Source organism: Aythya fuligula, chromosome 7 (assembly GCF_009819795.1).
Source record: "Aythya fuligula isolate bAytFul2 chromosome 7, bAytFul2.pri, whole genome shotgun sequence".
NCBI classification, from domain to species: domain Eukaryota; kingdom Metazoa; phylum Chordata; class Aves; order Anseriformes; family Anatidae; genus Aythya; species Aythya fuligula.
In genome coordinates, this window is record NC_045565.1 from 21014886 (window position 1) to 21029374 (window position 14489).

Sequence of the window (14489 nt, forward strand, 5' to 3'; positions counted from 1 at the left end):
GCCAACACCATTATTTTAAAACAATTAGTTATGATTGGATCTACTAATGTTTTCCTTAGGAGATACCAATACATAGTGTTCATATTACTGCAATCTCCCACTTTCTTGTCTCCCTTCTGGAAACAAAATCTTAATACCAGGTGTCATTGTATTGGACTTAGGCTTAGCTCATAGTTTTTGGAAATATGCAATAATAGACAAGAAATTGCTGACTGGTATGAATTTATTTCCTGGAATATCTTTGTGTGAGTGTGTGTGTGAGAGACCAGAAAAAAAAAAAAAAAAAAAAAAAAAAAAAGTTGTGTTAATTCCCAATTTTTAATGTTGAGAAAACACACCCTAAATGCACTGAGTAGCTAGTAAGGTCAGGAGGAAATGGGAGCAGCCTTTAAACAAGGAATGTATTACACTTCTGTTGCAAACATCTCTGTAAGTCCACCAAAGGTCTGGGTTCTCCTAGATGTCCCTGAGGACATGCCAGGAAAATAATAATGTTATAGGGTATAGCTTATGTCTCTTTTGGTTAACAAAATTATTTATCTCTTACGAGAAGAAAAGAAAATGGAAAGAAAGCATTCTAATTTAACATCCCAGTTAGAATCTGTAGCTAGTAAGTCATAGAACCTCTTCTGTTTTTACTTTTAAACACAAAAATTATTGACTACAATTTCTCTCACCAAGCAAAGCCACTAAGGCATATACTTAAACTGAAGAACAGGCCCAGACCTACTAGGTTTACTGCCTCATTTAAAAGAGTGTTCTCTGCCTTATCAGGTATAGTAAATAGGGGATGCCATTAGTCCCTTCTGGCTTTGCAGCTTTCAAAGTATATCTGGTTGCAACACTGTGTGGTGTATGGATCATGTGCTTCGCTTATGCTCAATTTTACACTCCAGCAATTATTTCAAAGTCAGGTGACTCTTATGGACAAAACTAAGCAGACTTAGAAGAAAAGGCAGGTTTAATGTCCTATATATTCTTTATGACCTCGATTATATCAAGCTAAAAGGACAATGCCCTTGGAAATACCAGTGGCTCACCACTGCCATGGGAATATGACTAAAAGAAAAATTTATGCAAGGTTTATGCATTCACCAATTTTTGGATGAAAACTTTGCATTTTATATTCTACTGTTAAAAAGCATACTTGTATGTTAGAAGACACTGACTTGCCTAGATGGTACTGTACATGGCATTTGCTTTATGGTAAGACAGTAAGGGTTGAGTCAAACATGCAGTTATGCTTACAGACAGATACTTGCAGTTCTGCAAGAAATGCAATTGAAATGATACACTGTGCATAGAAATTATTTCCCAGTCCTAACTGTAAGGTTTTGACATTAAATTAGTAAATTAGTTGAAAAATGCAATCATGTTAATTTTTCTTTTCCTCAGTCTACCCTAGGCAGAAAATGAATTGTGTTGCATAACAAATACTAGATCGCTCTATTTTACAATAAGGACACACTGTAATTATCAAAGTTAATTGCATAATAAAAATACAAATGTTTGGATAGCTTTCTGTATTGCAAAAGCTTTATTGCGAAAAGGAAGTGAACAGAATAAATAGAGCAAAGTTGATATTCTCCTCTAACTCAATGGAACTCATTTCTATGGTTGTTTACTATGATTCTTTTTACTATATTTTATGTATCACAAGTACCCTTCTGTTTCTTAAATGAGAAATGCCTCAGGATGCCAAATGATTATTCTTAATATGTAAGTACAATTTCCCCCAAAGGGTAGGGAGTAGTTCCGCAAACAGATTAAACTATTCACATTCTGTTTTTAATGGACCTGCCTTTGCAATTATTCTCTGAAAAATTCTCATTGTCTTGATGAATAGCTCTCCATGTGCAATAGCAGCATGCTGCACAAATCTATGTCCCAAAAATGTGCATACGACCACATGCAAACCACAATGGCTCCTTAAATGTGGCTCTATCTTTTGCATATGTTTTCTTTTATGAAACTGTTGAAGCATCCCCGGAAACCAACATAACAGTCAAGACAAGATGTTACTCTTGGACTGCATGCTCTGTGGTGAAGAAACTGCCTTCCTCAAACTGCCTTCCTCTGTGTTAGAAAAGCAATTTGCTCACTGGCAGTAACAGCTACTAAATAAATAAATGAATATAATAAATAATGTACTGGAACCATTTGTGAATATAAAGCTATTCATGTGCATAAATATTTTGAAGATAGAGTCCCAGTTACCAGCCTTATCCTAATATTTGCCTTTTTTAACACAATTATACCTGTACCAATAACATGGATTTTAATAGGATGTGCACAGACTGTTTATATATCTTTTTCCTTGTCTTCCTTCTTTTCCCTTCCTCAGACCTAAAGCCATCCTATAAGTAACTTTACACAATAGTAGTCACAGTAGGCTCAGCTTGAGCCAGCTGTGAGTCTCGTCTACTCTGATCAAAAAGGAAAGGTTTTATGGTACATTTACTATGTGGTGAAGGCTTTGATGAATTGCAATTAAACTATTATATTTATGCATTAACTATTTAAATTTGAGCCTTTGATTTCTCCTGTGTCTAAATATATAAAAGAAAAAGTTAAATGATCCTCTTTCAAAACCCGCCTTGAGGTTATTATGTTAGGGCCAAGAGGTCAGAATCTACTCCCCTGCCTGTGACAGACACCCTAAGATATATGCTGCAGAATGCAAATGCTCAGAGCCGGCTATAAATCCATGTCAGGCACACCCTAGATATTTTACCCTCCTTCTCTTACAGTATTTTTGTATTTTTAGTTTTCTTGCAGTATGCATTGTATTTGCTGAAATAAAACTATTGCTAAATCATAAACTCATTGCCAGATAACAGACAAAAGCCTGTTTGAAGGCTGTCTTTCTGAATGAGATCATGAGGCTGCTACCCTCATGTTTGCAGTTAAGTGTTACAGGTATTTGTTGTCAGCGTGCGCTTCACCTGTTGAGCACAGTGTGAGCAATACCTCTGTGGGTGTGAGAACGGCAGCGCCGCCGAAAGGTAGGCCCTGGTGTCAGTTCTCAGGACGTGACAGCCCATCATAGGCTGCTCTGGCTTCAGGAGGTGCAGTACAGGGTTTGAAGCAGTTTCTGCTGAAGTCTGAGGGCTGAACAGCTCAGGGGAAGAACTGGATGGCCGTGATATTGCCAAGGATCCAGGCCAGACTGTGGTGCATGAGAAGAGACATGCCCATTCCCCTGTGCATCTCACCCCCATGGCACCTCAGTGCTGATCACTGCTCTCCTCTCAAAGTCCCAAACTGGGCCTCGCTCTCCTATCTCATCTCTCCAGTGCCCAGGTGTCTGACCCACCCTACCCTCCCTGCACCTCCTTGCACAGCTGGAAATCCCCAGAGCCCTGAGCAGGGCAAGCCAGGGAGCTACTGCCATATAAGCATGGCCTCGAGGCTGTTTGGGTCCCAGCTTAATAAACAACCACAATTTGGAAGTCTTTGGTGAAACCTAACGATTAGCATTCTAATTAAATGAATATTAATATTGCTTAAACAAATAAATATATATATATATCAAAATGCTAAATTAAACAACACAGTGCTTCAGTTACTATGTTAAATATACTAAGTATGAATATATTCAACCACTTTACTTACAGGTGAATTAAAGATTTCAGTCCTCTGAAAGTATTTCTTGAAATTGACTTAATGCTGTTGTTCTCTATGAACCTGTAATGGGTCGTAAAGTCATTCTGGTCAAAGCAGTGCCTGGAACTTGGAAGCCCACCCACTCTCATCAATAATGCCAGTAAATATTATTTTGTTCACTCACAAATATTCTAGATGAGGAAGGCCCATAAAAGCATCATCACTAATAACATCAAAAGTGTTGGAGGTAAACAACCTGTGTGAAGAAATGCAAAACAAAAGACTGTTAGGTTACTAGCACCTTTAGAAAATGGTTCAGCAATCCATACCATGCCAAGCTTCAACTGACAGTTTTTGTGGTTTTGTCTGTGCAAAGCACTACAGGATCATCAGACTAAAACATGCTGCTGACACATTGCGCCATTGTCTGGTGCAGTGGAAGGCCCGAACAACTCACTGCTTTGCATACTGGCGCCATCTGATAAAATTCCATTGACTTCTGTAGGATGTAAGAGTGGGTTTATCACACCAATAGAACAATGGCATTGTACAAGAGCCACTGAGGACATACTCGGATGACAATGAATTGCTCAAGTACTAGAGAAGTCTAAATAGTGTTGAAGAACACTTACTTTTGATGACAACATGGGGAAAGCTTGTTAAGCCAGACATCAGGTTGAATTTACACACGTGACAGGTAGGAAAAACCCTTAACTTAGGAGTTAAACTTGTGAGCATGTTTGACTTGAGGGTACTGAGAGTTTTCTGAATTTCTTAAGGTTACTTTAATTCAGTCAATGTTCAAAACAGAAATACTTTTTAAGACTGCATTACACCTGCTGTAGATAGCTTTTAGTAGGTGCACATATTTTTCATCCATCTAGCAGTAAAAATACTGGCAACACATTTAATTTTATGTAATTCTGTAGCCATTAGAAGTGGACTAGGATTGATTTTTCCAGCTTTATTTATGATATTCAGCCATGTTTGCATTCATCCATTTTAACTCATCTGAGGACTGCCACACCTTAATATGGTGAGGCACTGTCAAGTAGGATGAACTTTACTTTTCCACAGTGGAACACCAAATGCACACCTATATTTTATTCACTTGGACATGATGGATAAATAGACCTATACTATGACATCCTTAGGAATTCAGGAATTTAAGATTTCCATGTATGAATTAATACACTTAATGAGTTAATCTCTTCCTTTGAAATTTAGATTAAGAATAAATTCCAGTTGGTTTATTTTTTCTCATTTGGCTATTGCAGACTGTGTTTTTTGCACTTTGAATTTGTCTCTATATAATTACAAAAAATATCAGGAAATTCTTCCCTTTTTTAAGCTAAAATAATATTTTTCCTAGAGAAAATAAGTATTGTTATAAAATCTCTGAGCCAGTTGACCAATTTGGTAAACCCACTGTCTGCAAATCATCTTTCTTTTCTGATGTGATTTCTCTGGATAATTTTTATTTTTCTGCACTCTACCCTCCTTGTATTTTACAAGAATAGGGTAGTATCTCTTTAAGTAGCATGGCTGTTTTAGAGATTGCCAGGTTTATAGCACAGGTCTTGCACTTGGTGAGCTCATTTACCTCCCATCTCGTACCTTCCCCCAGTGGCTGTATCACGTATTTGATGCACAAAGCATCTTTTCTCCCATTCTGACCTGAACAACCTGATCTGCTCAATCTGTGGTCCACTAACTAGCTATTTGTGGGGTGAGGACAGAGGCAGAAAATGCTGCGCTGTAGCTAGGGACCATATTGCCGAGCAGGAACTGCACTACTGACTGGTATGAATTCTACTGCCACAATTACCTCCCTTCTCACTGCATGCTTCCATGTTATAAGGGCACCCTCAGCACGTTGCCTGATAGACGCAGCTACAAGTGCTGGAGATCAGAGCAGGGCAATGTTCTCATTTAGGGAACACTCCTGCTGGCACTTCACTCTGTCTCTGTAGGTCCTGAACATTTTCAGTGTCACATGAAGAGCACAGAACATACCATCTGCACCATTCACGAAGAAAAGCTCTGCTGTCCTGGGACTTGGGTGTAGTGTTCAGCAGAACAAGACCATGATTTTTCCAGGGACCATTGCCACTACTACAGTAAAAACAGTAGTAAATAATAATAGAGGCAGACATATTCCTCACTCAGAAATGTGTGGTTGGCATACTGGAGATACCGAGTAACATTTGGACTTTAAAAATGTAATGCTGGAGAGTGTTATGTAAAAGTATGTATAGGCTGCTAAATCTTGCTTGTGGCTAAATTAAACCTACCAATATAGCTATAATCACGCAAAGTTAGAACTTACTTTAATTAACCAGAGATTTCCATATTCTTATTTGCCTTACTCTATCTCCCGCCAAATGTGGAAAATTTTATTTCCCACTTAGAAACTGGAGTTGGCCCCATGGCTAGAGTCCTGCTTTTACAAGCTGTATTTAAGGACTCATTTGCCTTAGATCAGCAACCTGACTTTCCAAAGATGGCAAGCAGCTCAGCTACCATGTTAGAAATATGTCTGGAAAAGTATTCAGCAGTATTTTTAGAAATGCTAGGTAGCAGAGGTAAGTAATCTCTGGATTGTTTGTATTGTTCTAACAGACCACTTGTCAAAGCCCACAGTGGAACAAAAACTGTTTTTTCTGGGGGTGCAGCTTTCGTTGCAGCATTATTAACAGCAGCTGAGGACATGCGTTTCAGTGAAGCATAAGGCAGACCATGCAGATCATTGCCATGACCAAAATGCCAAAACTCATTGTCAGAGACTAGGAGCCCTCTGTGCCAGGCACTATAATGACTCAAAATAACCAGAATGTGTCTGTCCTGCTCCACCCTACCCAACCCTGCTTCCCCTGGCAGTGGGATTGCTAAGTGTAGGTGGCACATCGTAGCCAGGAGAGATGATTATCATGTCCTACTCGCTCATCAGATACAAGCTGCACCACTGCTATTTCTTTTTTCTCTTCCTTTTGAAAGCCCTATGGCAGGAAATGTGTGAAATTTGTCCCATTTGTGATCTGTGACCACCAGGGAAAATATTCTCAGGAATAAAGCACAATGGAAAAGCATTTAGGTTTCCATAGTAACTGCATTTACCTATTTACCCTGTATCCAAAATTGTACAGTATGTCTGCACCTCCTTGTCAGCTCCACTTGAGGTAGCAGAGTACAGCTAGGGTCAGGGCTTCAGCTATCAGCGCACCGGCAGTTTAATGTGACAGCCTTAGGGCTCTGATATATCAACACTGCACTTCTGACCACATCCAGAGTGCATGGCAAGTCAGTCCAGGACAGACGTCTAATTTTGATGTTGATCACATCAGGGAGTCCTTCTGGCCAGATTTCTGAGACCAGTCTGGATGTTTTTCAGGCTGGTGGCACATCCACTATAAACAGTTCAGGTTACACCCCCTCTACCTTTGTATAGCTAGCAATTATATAATCATATGCCCACATTTCTAGGAAAGTCTGTGAACCTGTAAAAATCCTATACAGAAATGCATCCAATTTTGAATATCCAGAAATACTTTCTTGCTATGTATACCTCATCACAGTATTTGATTTTGAAATAATAGCTTTTTAATATTTTCTTTTTTTTAAAGAAAATCTTCATTACTGTTATGCACTTTCAAAGAACATGAAATAAAAATAGGGTCAAATCCAGAAACTAGCAAGGCAAAACTCCCACTGAAGTGACTAAACTTCCACAGAAGTCAATGGCAATTTTACATGGCAAAGGACTTCAGGACCTGTCCCACCAAAATGAAGGGCCTGATCTGAGAGGTTCTGAGCTTGCAGGCAAGTTGCAAATGAGCACCTTTATATTGGGATCAAGCCCTGGGGCTGCAGAAAAGAAACAAGAATAATTGTTGCAATGCTCAAATCCCTACTGTGATATTAATTAAAGTATTATAAAGATAGCACACATTCTGAAAGCTTCAGAATGCAATAATTCAAAGTAGCACTGACAACAGATATCCTTGCAAAATACTAAGTACATGCACTTCAAAAAAATTAAACATGCACTATCTTTCAAATGAGTAAAAAGTCTTGTATTTTGTCATCTGATGAACCTTCTTTAGTTATTTCTCAAAAAAATAATGCTGAGACCCTCTTTACACTATTTATGGATACATATACATTTCATAACAGAAATTATATGATAGAAATATTTCTCACAGAAGCTGCAGAGATGGTGTGAGCAAAAAACTCCCTTCTGGGATTTTAGTAAAAGCAGATCTCACAAAGGATCTGGAAAGAAGAAAAACACAACCTTATATTAATGAAGTCTCATATATGCATGGTTATAATACTGATCTGGTCATCACAGAGAAATGTTTTTATGCAAGTACTGAAAATAAAAAATAAAAAAATGGATGTTACAGGTTTCCTACAGTATAGAAGCAGGTATAAAATGGTATGTGTGCACAGACACAGACAGACAGACAGATGAAAGAGATGTAAAAATCAGGATTCAAGAATGCAGCACAATTTTAACACATTAGCTGATGATTCTGAATGCTGGAGGTACTCCCTGCAGCAAGCATCCTTCGGTATGCACTGAAAACACCACACATCCTAGTTCATTTTAAATCATAAATTAAATAACCAAATGCTTACAGCCCTTACAGTGAGATAACATCAGGCGGAACGCTGCGAGGAATAGATCTGGCATTTTCACATAAAGCATTATCTTTGGTACAAGTACACCAGGCAGGACATTTTGGCTTCACTGGTTTCTTCCCTTCAGTCAGCAAAAGCACAGATAAAAGGCATAAGAAATAAGCAATTCTTCTAAAGGGTCTGCTGGCATTTCCCATTCTTTTGATCCGCTCTCGTTCCAGCCAGTTGAAAGAATATCCCAAAACATGAACAGGGGTTCTTTATTCAGCCATTGGATGTCTTTCTATAAGTCCAGGTCAATATTTGTCTCTGCTTTCCCAACCCTTTTCTTTCTCTTTCACTCTGTTTCTGTAGACAGAAACCTGCAGCTGATCTGTGTATTTCCACTCACTCAGGCAACGTACTGCTGAGAGAAGAGACCTGCGAGGTGCTGTAAGATGGGGAAAATCCAACCGGCTGAAGGAAGAAAAAAAAAAAAAAAGAAAGACTTGCATCACCACAAAAACACTGAGCACAACACAGCATTAGATTGCAAAGTGATGTAACTGAGAAATACACTGCTTTCTGTTTTCACAGGGAGGCCCTTTCCCTGTTGCCAAAAATAGTACAGCATTATGTTTTGCTGGTGGGTGGGTGAGTGGGTGTGGGGTGGAGTATGTGTGTGCGGGGGGGGGGGATCTGTCATCTTTTACTGGATCCCTACAACCTCAGGAACCTTTGAGAATTATGCTTCACATATTGCAAGCAGCAGAACTGAGGGCAGTATCCTCTGGAAAAATGAAATCAAGGGAAACCATCAAAAGCATTGCTGCAAAAGCTGTTAGATTAATTTTTATCCTTAGCTTTATTGCACATAGTTGTACCACTGAAAAACAAGCTGCCACACATGGAAAATATTACAATGTATGAGAGAATGCCTACAACTGTCATTCCTAAACAAAATATTTTCTCATGCAACATAGACCCCAACTGCATTTCTAAGAAAATGGAAAAAAAAAAAAAAAAAGAGGGGAAAAAAAACGTTCTTATTTGTTACATATTTTCTGAGCTGGTTAAATGAAGCAGACCAGGCACTGTTCAAAATGGACAACATTAATTAAAAGTTCAGGTTCAAAATTTATTTGCCGGAGACTGGTTTGATCATTGTAGATGAAAAAATAAATGTTTTTTAAACACTGGCTATGTTAAAGCCAAAGTTAAGAATGGACTTTCTTTGAAAAGTGAAAGGATAGGGACAAATCTTGATGGAAACAATGAGTACTTACAATACTGCCTGGAGGCTGCAATTTAAATTAGTGCTAGGTGCAGCACAAATACTCTGCAAGAAACAGCCCTCATCCTGAAGACTTTACAGTAAACTATATTAAATATTTTATGGGGAGCTTAAGAAAAGCAGCACCTAAGTGTTATAATATAAAGAATGGTAAGACAAAACTAATGAATGCCAAATAGCTGGAAATCCAGATGGGATGTTTTTATTTTATCTGATATTGGATTGCTATTAGAAGAGTTTTGCAAACATAGGTTTGACACGTTCCCTGTCAGACTGTCAGCACTGTTTGAATTACACAGATCACAAAGTCTACGAGGGTCAGCCAGATGGTACAGAAAGTTTGATACATTTGTGCTCTCTGTTGACTTCTTCAAGTCAGCTTTGTCTCCTCACCAGCAGATACCTTTGAGACAGTTCTCTCATTGCTGCTGGTTACTTCTCTGATTCCATGTTGCCATCCAGTTCTGTCCCTTTGATCCTGCTCTGCAGGCCATGAAATCACAAGACCAACAATGGGCCATGTCTGTCTTCCTCAGAAATGATAACAGGAAGTCCCTAGCACATACCCAGACATAGATGCCCAGCAGGAATTTCAGGTCCTATGGGTGTGGGGTGGCAAACAGAGGCAATAGCCTGCAAAGCAGCAAGAAACAAGGATGGCAGAACCCCAATGTTACTGACTCCTTGCCTGGCTGTGGCTGAAATCTGTCTCCCCACAGTTGAGAGGAGGCTCTAGACTCACAAAATTCACAGCAGACAGATGGACTGCATCCTCAGAGGGGCCTGGGATCCTCAAAAATGTGCAGAAAGCTTTCAGAGGGCCACTTCCAAAGGCTCCTGCTAGGAGATGGCTCCGGCACTTGTGCATTAGCTCTCTCCCCTCCATGTGCCCACGCCTGCAGAAGGAAGGGCAGCTTGCACAGCTCACATTTTCTCTCTCTCTCTTTTTTTTTTTTTTAAATTTTTATTTTATTTTATTTTTTGTTTTTTGTTTTTAAATAAGCTCTTTATTAATTCAAGTGTGGACCAAGGTTTTTGCTTATAAGAAAATCTTCTATATCAGCAAGTCTCTTCTGAAGCAGGATCAATTTCAACTAGTGACACAAAGCTTCTTTAATACTGAGCCCTTCCACCTTTCATTAGAAAATGGTACAGAATTATAGCAACTAAAGCACTGAAATCATTATAAAGCAAATGTTGTTACTTTCCCATGGGTACAAAGGTTACTTCTTACTCTGGAAATGTTATAAGTGTACTACTGAAAAGGACTCTGGATTTGTGGTACTTGTCTGAGCAGGGCACCCCATCTTTGCCACTCTGAGATGGCCTGTGGCACAAAAGCACAAGCTTCAGTGAGGTGAGAACCACAAATTCTCTAACTTTTTGCTGAAAGAGAAGAAGGCTGTTGTTTGTTTGTTTGTTTCTGGCAAAGCTACCCATTGCCATGGCAATGGTTTGCCATTGATGTTGAAACCCATGTTGCATTTTCTTAAGCTCATTCACTGAAATCCACCATCAATTACTTAGGCATTTCTTTTCAGTTTATACTCCAGCCACATCGTGACCCTCATGAAAACTTCAGAGCGTAGCAGTTTTTCCGTAACAAAAGCACATTCTGCAGCAGAGCCGTAACCTGACTCCAATTTCACCCGTGCAGAGAACCGCCTGGAAGTTAGCTTTCTATTCCAAACTAAACGACAAAACAACTGCTTCCCCACCTCCTCTCCTCCCCCTTCCCCCCCCCCCCCCCCCCCCCAAAAAAAAAGGCAAATATTACGAATATTTATAATGGCTCTATCAAAAGAGAGGCATAAATCACATTTTTCTGGGTCCTTTTGTGCCAAGCCGTGTATCTCGTTTCTTGCCATGTAGTAGTTGAAAAACAAATTGGCTCATGGCTGTTCAGGGCCATAACCTGCTCTCCAGCCACCACCACACTTGGCTTGCCCTTTACATTTGCCATCATTGCTTATTTGCTGGCCACAAACCGGCACTGGGCTGCTGTGCCAGCTCCTTCTCGCTTGTGTTTCACGCACTGGGTCAACGCCATGCAAGTCAAAATGTATTTATTTTGGTTTCATCCTGGGTTCAGCAGGAGGGATGAGGGAGGCCTGGCTTGTGTTGCTAGGTGTGCTTCTCACGATTTGGCAATGCTTTAACAGAAAAATCTTCACCTTGCCACACAACGGAGGTGCTTGCTGGCAGACATGTTCCCATATGGACAGCGATAAGCCTGTACCGTGCTGCTGGCTGCTGTTACTCGTTCTGACTCCTCTTTGGTATCGTATTAAGATTGCCAAGCCTAAACCGGGCCCTGCTCGTTTTGTGCTCGGCTCTTGCCGCTGCCGGCTGCTTCCCGTAGCCAGCGGTAACACGCGGAGACCGAGACCCGGCCCCGGCCCCGGCCCCGGCCCCGGCCCCGGCCCGGCCCCGGCCCCGGCCCCGGCCCCGGCCCCGGCCCCGGCCCCGGCCGGCGGGCGATGCCCTCGCCTCCCCAGCGCGGCGGAGGCGCCCACCGCTCCCTCGCCTGCTTTCCCCCTTTCTTTCGTCTCCTTTATTTTAGCTCAAGCAGGTCTAAGAAGAAGCCCTCAAAAACAAAAAGCCGAGGAACGAGGCCAGTCTGCTCCTTGGAGACGAGGACCTGCTTTTCTTCCTCCTCGTGTGTGGGATCCTTTTAATTTTTGGCCTCTTTTTTTTTTTTTTTTAACAGCTGAAAATCATTCATCTTTGCATTACACTGAGATTTTAGTATTTCCTACACTTTGTTAAGAAGCTATGATATTTGTCATCTTTAATTTTGACCAAAGCTAAGTAATTCCTAGGAAATAATTATTTCCCATGTATTCACTCTATATGGTAAGAATGAAATAGCTTATTTCTTTCTATTATATCCAAATTCTTTGGTACTTTGATAATACCAATAGTTGTTAACAACCAACCATCTAAGATCAAGTGTAGTGCAGGTAAATGACATTCAAAATTCAAGATACTTTTGCTAGTTGTCATTTAAGGTGTTCACCACCTGGTATTGCTCGCACTCTGATCAGATTTAGCACAACTTTTGCAGCTTAGTTTCTAGTCCAAATATAAGCATTTATTGTTATTATTTATTTAAGATCAGTTTTTAGCAACTATTCTTGAATATCTGGTTACAATATGAATACTTTTATGTGTAAACCTGTTTGCTAAAATATTTGAGGAAAGCAAACAAAAGGTCATAACATTGAGCCAAAAATTATTTTTAAAATATTGAATAAATTTTTGAGGGATTAACTCTACTCCACTGGCTGTATTTGCATATTCACATTGGCCCAATATGTTTTCATTACCAACATATGGCAAAATTTTAATAAGCTTCCTGTGGTTTCATGCTGACTACATTTGCCTTTACAGATACATATACTGTTACAGTTATCCTTTATTTTATCCTACTTTTAGAACATTTTAAGAAAATTTTGTTGACTTTTCCATGTTCAGGATGAGCTGCCTGCACATACAAGGCCTAATCCAAAATCCGCTGACAGCAATGGCAAGACAGTAAACTTCACTGTGCTGCTCAGTGTTAAGTCCATGATGTTTCACCACAGAGACATACAAGAGTCGGAATCACGCTCCAATGTTCAGGAGTCCCCTATGAAGAGAACATTGTTCTTGCTACATTACCACTGTGTTTGGAGCAGAAGGATTCGGGGATCAAAGATTCCCGCAAACACCTCATGATCTGAGTTTTTGCTCTCCCAGTGCCATCCCTGTCAATAAACAAAATGAAGTCTTTTGGATTCCAAATAGTTCTGAAAAGAGCATGCTTCGGGTGGGTCTGTCCCCAAGAGCCATTGCCAGGAAGAGAACTTCTACAGGTTAGGTGCAACAAAACTCAAGATGCCTTTACAACAGCTCATAGCACAGAATAGCTTGTGAATTACCACAGAGTTGTCCAAAACTTTTTATTTGGAAAGTTGTTCTAACTTACTTTTTCCTTCCTGTCTAAAAGTGGGACAGTCAGTCCAATCCCTGTATCAAAAGGCTGAGAAAACAGCTACTGTAATTGCTGCCAGCTTTAGGGGAAAGAAGAACACGGAGGACGGCCTCCTTTCCCTTGCATAAAGGGGTCCCGTGACAGTTCACCATGGAGTTACAAATAACCACCTCTGAAGAGAGCTGGGCCTTAGCTCTCCTGGCCAGAAGCAGGACGCCTGCTCTGCTGCCTGTATCCTGGTCAGCATACAGGTGGCTCTAGGACTGCTCACTGGCTTAGGTGGGCCAGAATTTGACCAATGACAAACAGTACCTCACAAGCTAAGTGCTGTTATCTGAACTATCGTTCTTTAAGGAAAAAACAGACGTGCAATGTATGCAAGCTCATCCAACATCCTGGGTAACCAGGAGGGATAAAGGCTAAGCAGCTACATACAGGGCTTTCAAAATGTACTATGTTTAACTATCACAAGACTTTTAAACTAGCATCACAAAATTTTAAGGACATAGTCTATAGTCTTTGAACAGCTGCTATTGACAATACTGATAATGTTAAGTTTGTTTAAATGTTCTTCTGGATGACTGCTCATGCTGATCTGACTATCTTCCAAGACAGGCAAATCATAGAATCATAAAATGGCTTGGTTTGGAAGGGACCTTAAAGATCATCTAGTTCCAACCCCCCTTCCATAGACAGGGATGTCACCCACTAGATCACGTTGGACAAGACTGCATCCAGCCTGGCCTTGAACACCTCCAGGGATGGGGCATCCACAGCTTCTCTGGGCGACCTGTTCCAGGGCCTCACTACCCTTACAGTGAAGAATTTCTTCCTAATGTCTAATCTAAACCTAGCCACTTTGAGTTTAAGACCATTCCCCTTGTCCTATCATTATATACCCAAGCAAAGAGTCCCTCTTCATCCCTTTTATAAGACCCCTTTAAGTACTGAAAGGCTGCAATGAATTCTCCCCAGAGCCTTCTCTTCTCC

The 14489-nt window shown here is 40.3% G+C and overlaps 1 protein-coding gene across 3 annotated transcripts in view; it reads right to left on the reverse strand.

Annotated features, from left to right (window-relative positions):
* LGI1 (leucine rich glioma inactivated 1) overlaps positions 1–14489 on the reverse strand; it is a 34177-nt gene that overhangs the window by 7020 nt on the left and 12668 nt on the right. The window contains exons 2-5 of one of the 3 annotated variants that reach the window (XM_032191161.1): positions 8257–8706; positions 7807–7878; positions 3791–3862; positions 3616–3687 (exon numbers count right to left, since the gene is read on the reverse strand). In XM_032191161.1, the coding sequence (XP_032047052.1) occupies positions 3616–3687; positions 3791–3862; positions 7807–7878; positions 8257–8447 (407 nt within the window). In that variant the 5' untranslated portion in view covers positions 8448–8706. Of the gene's footprint in view, positions 1–3615; positions 3688–3790; positions 3863–7806; positions 7879–8247; positions 8707–14489 lie in introns of those variants that run through there. The other 2 variants (XM_032191163.1, XM_032191162.1) reach the window with 2 other exon arrangements.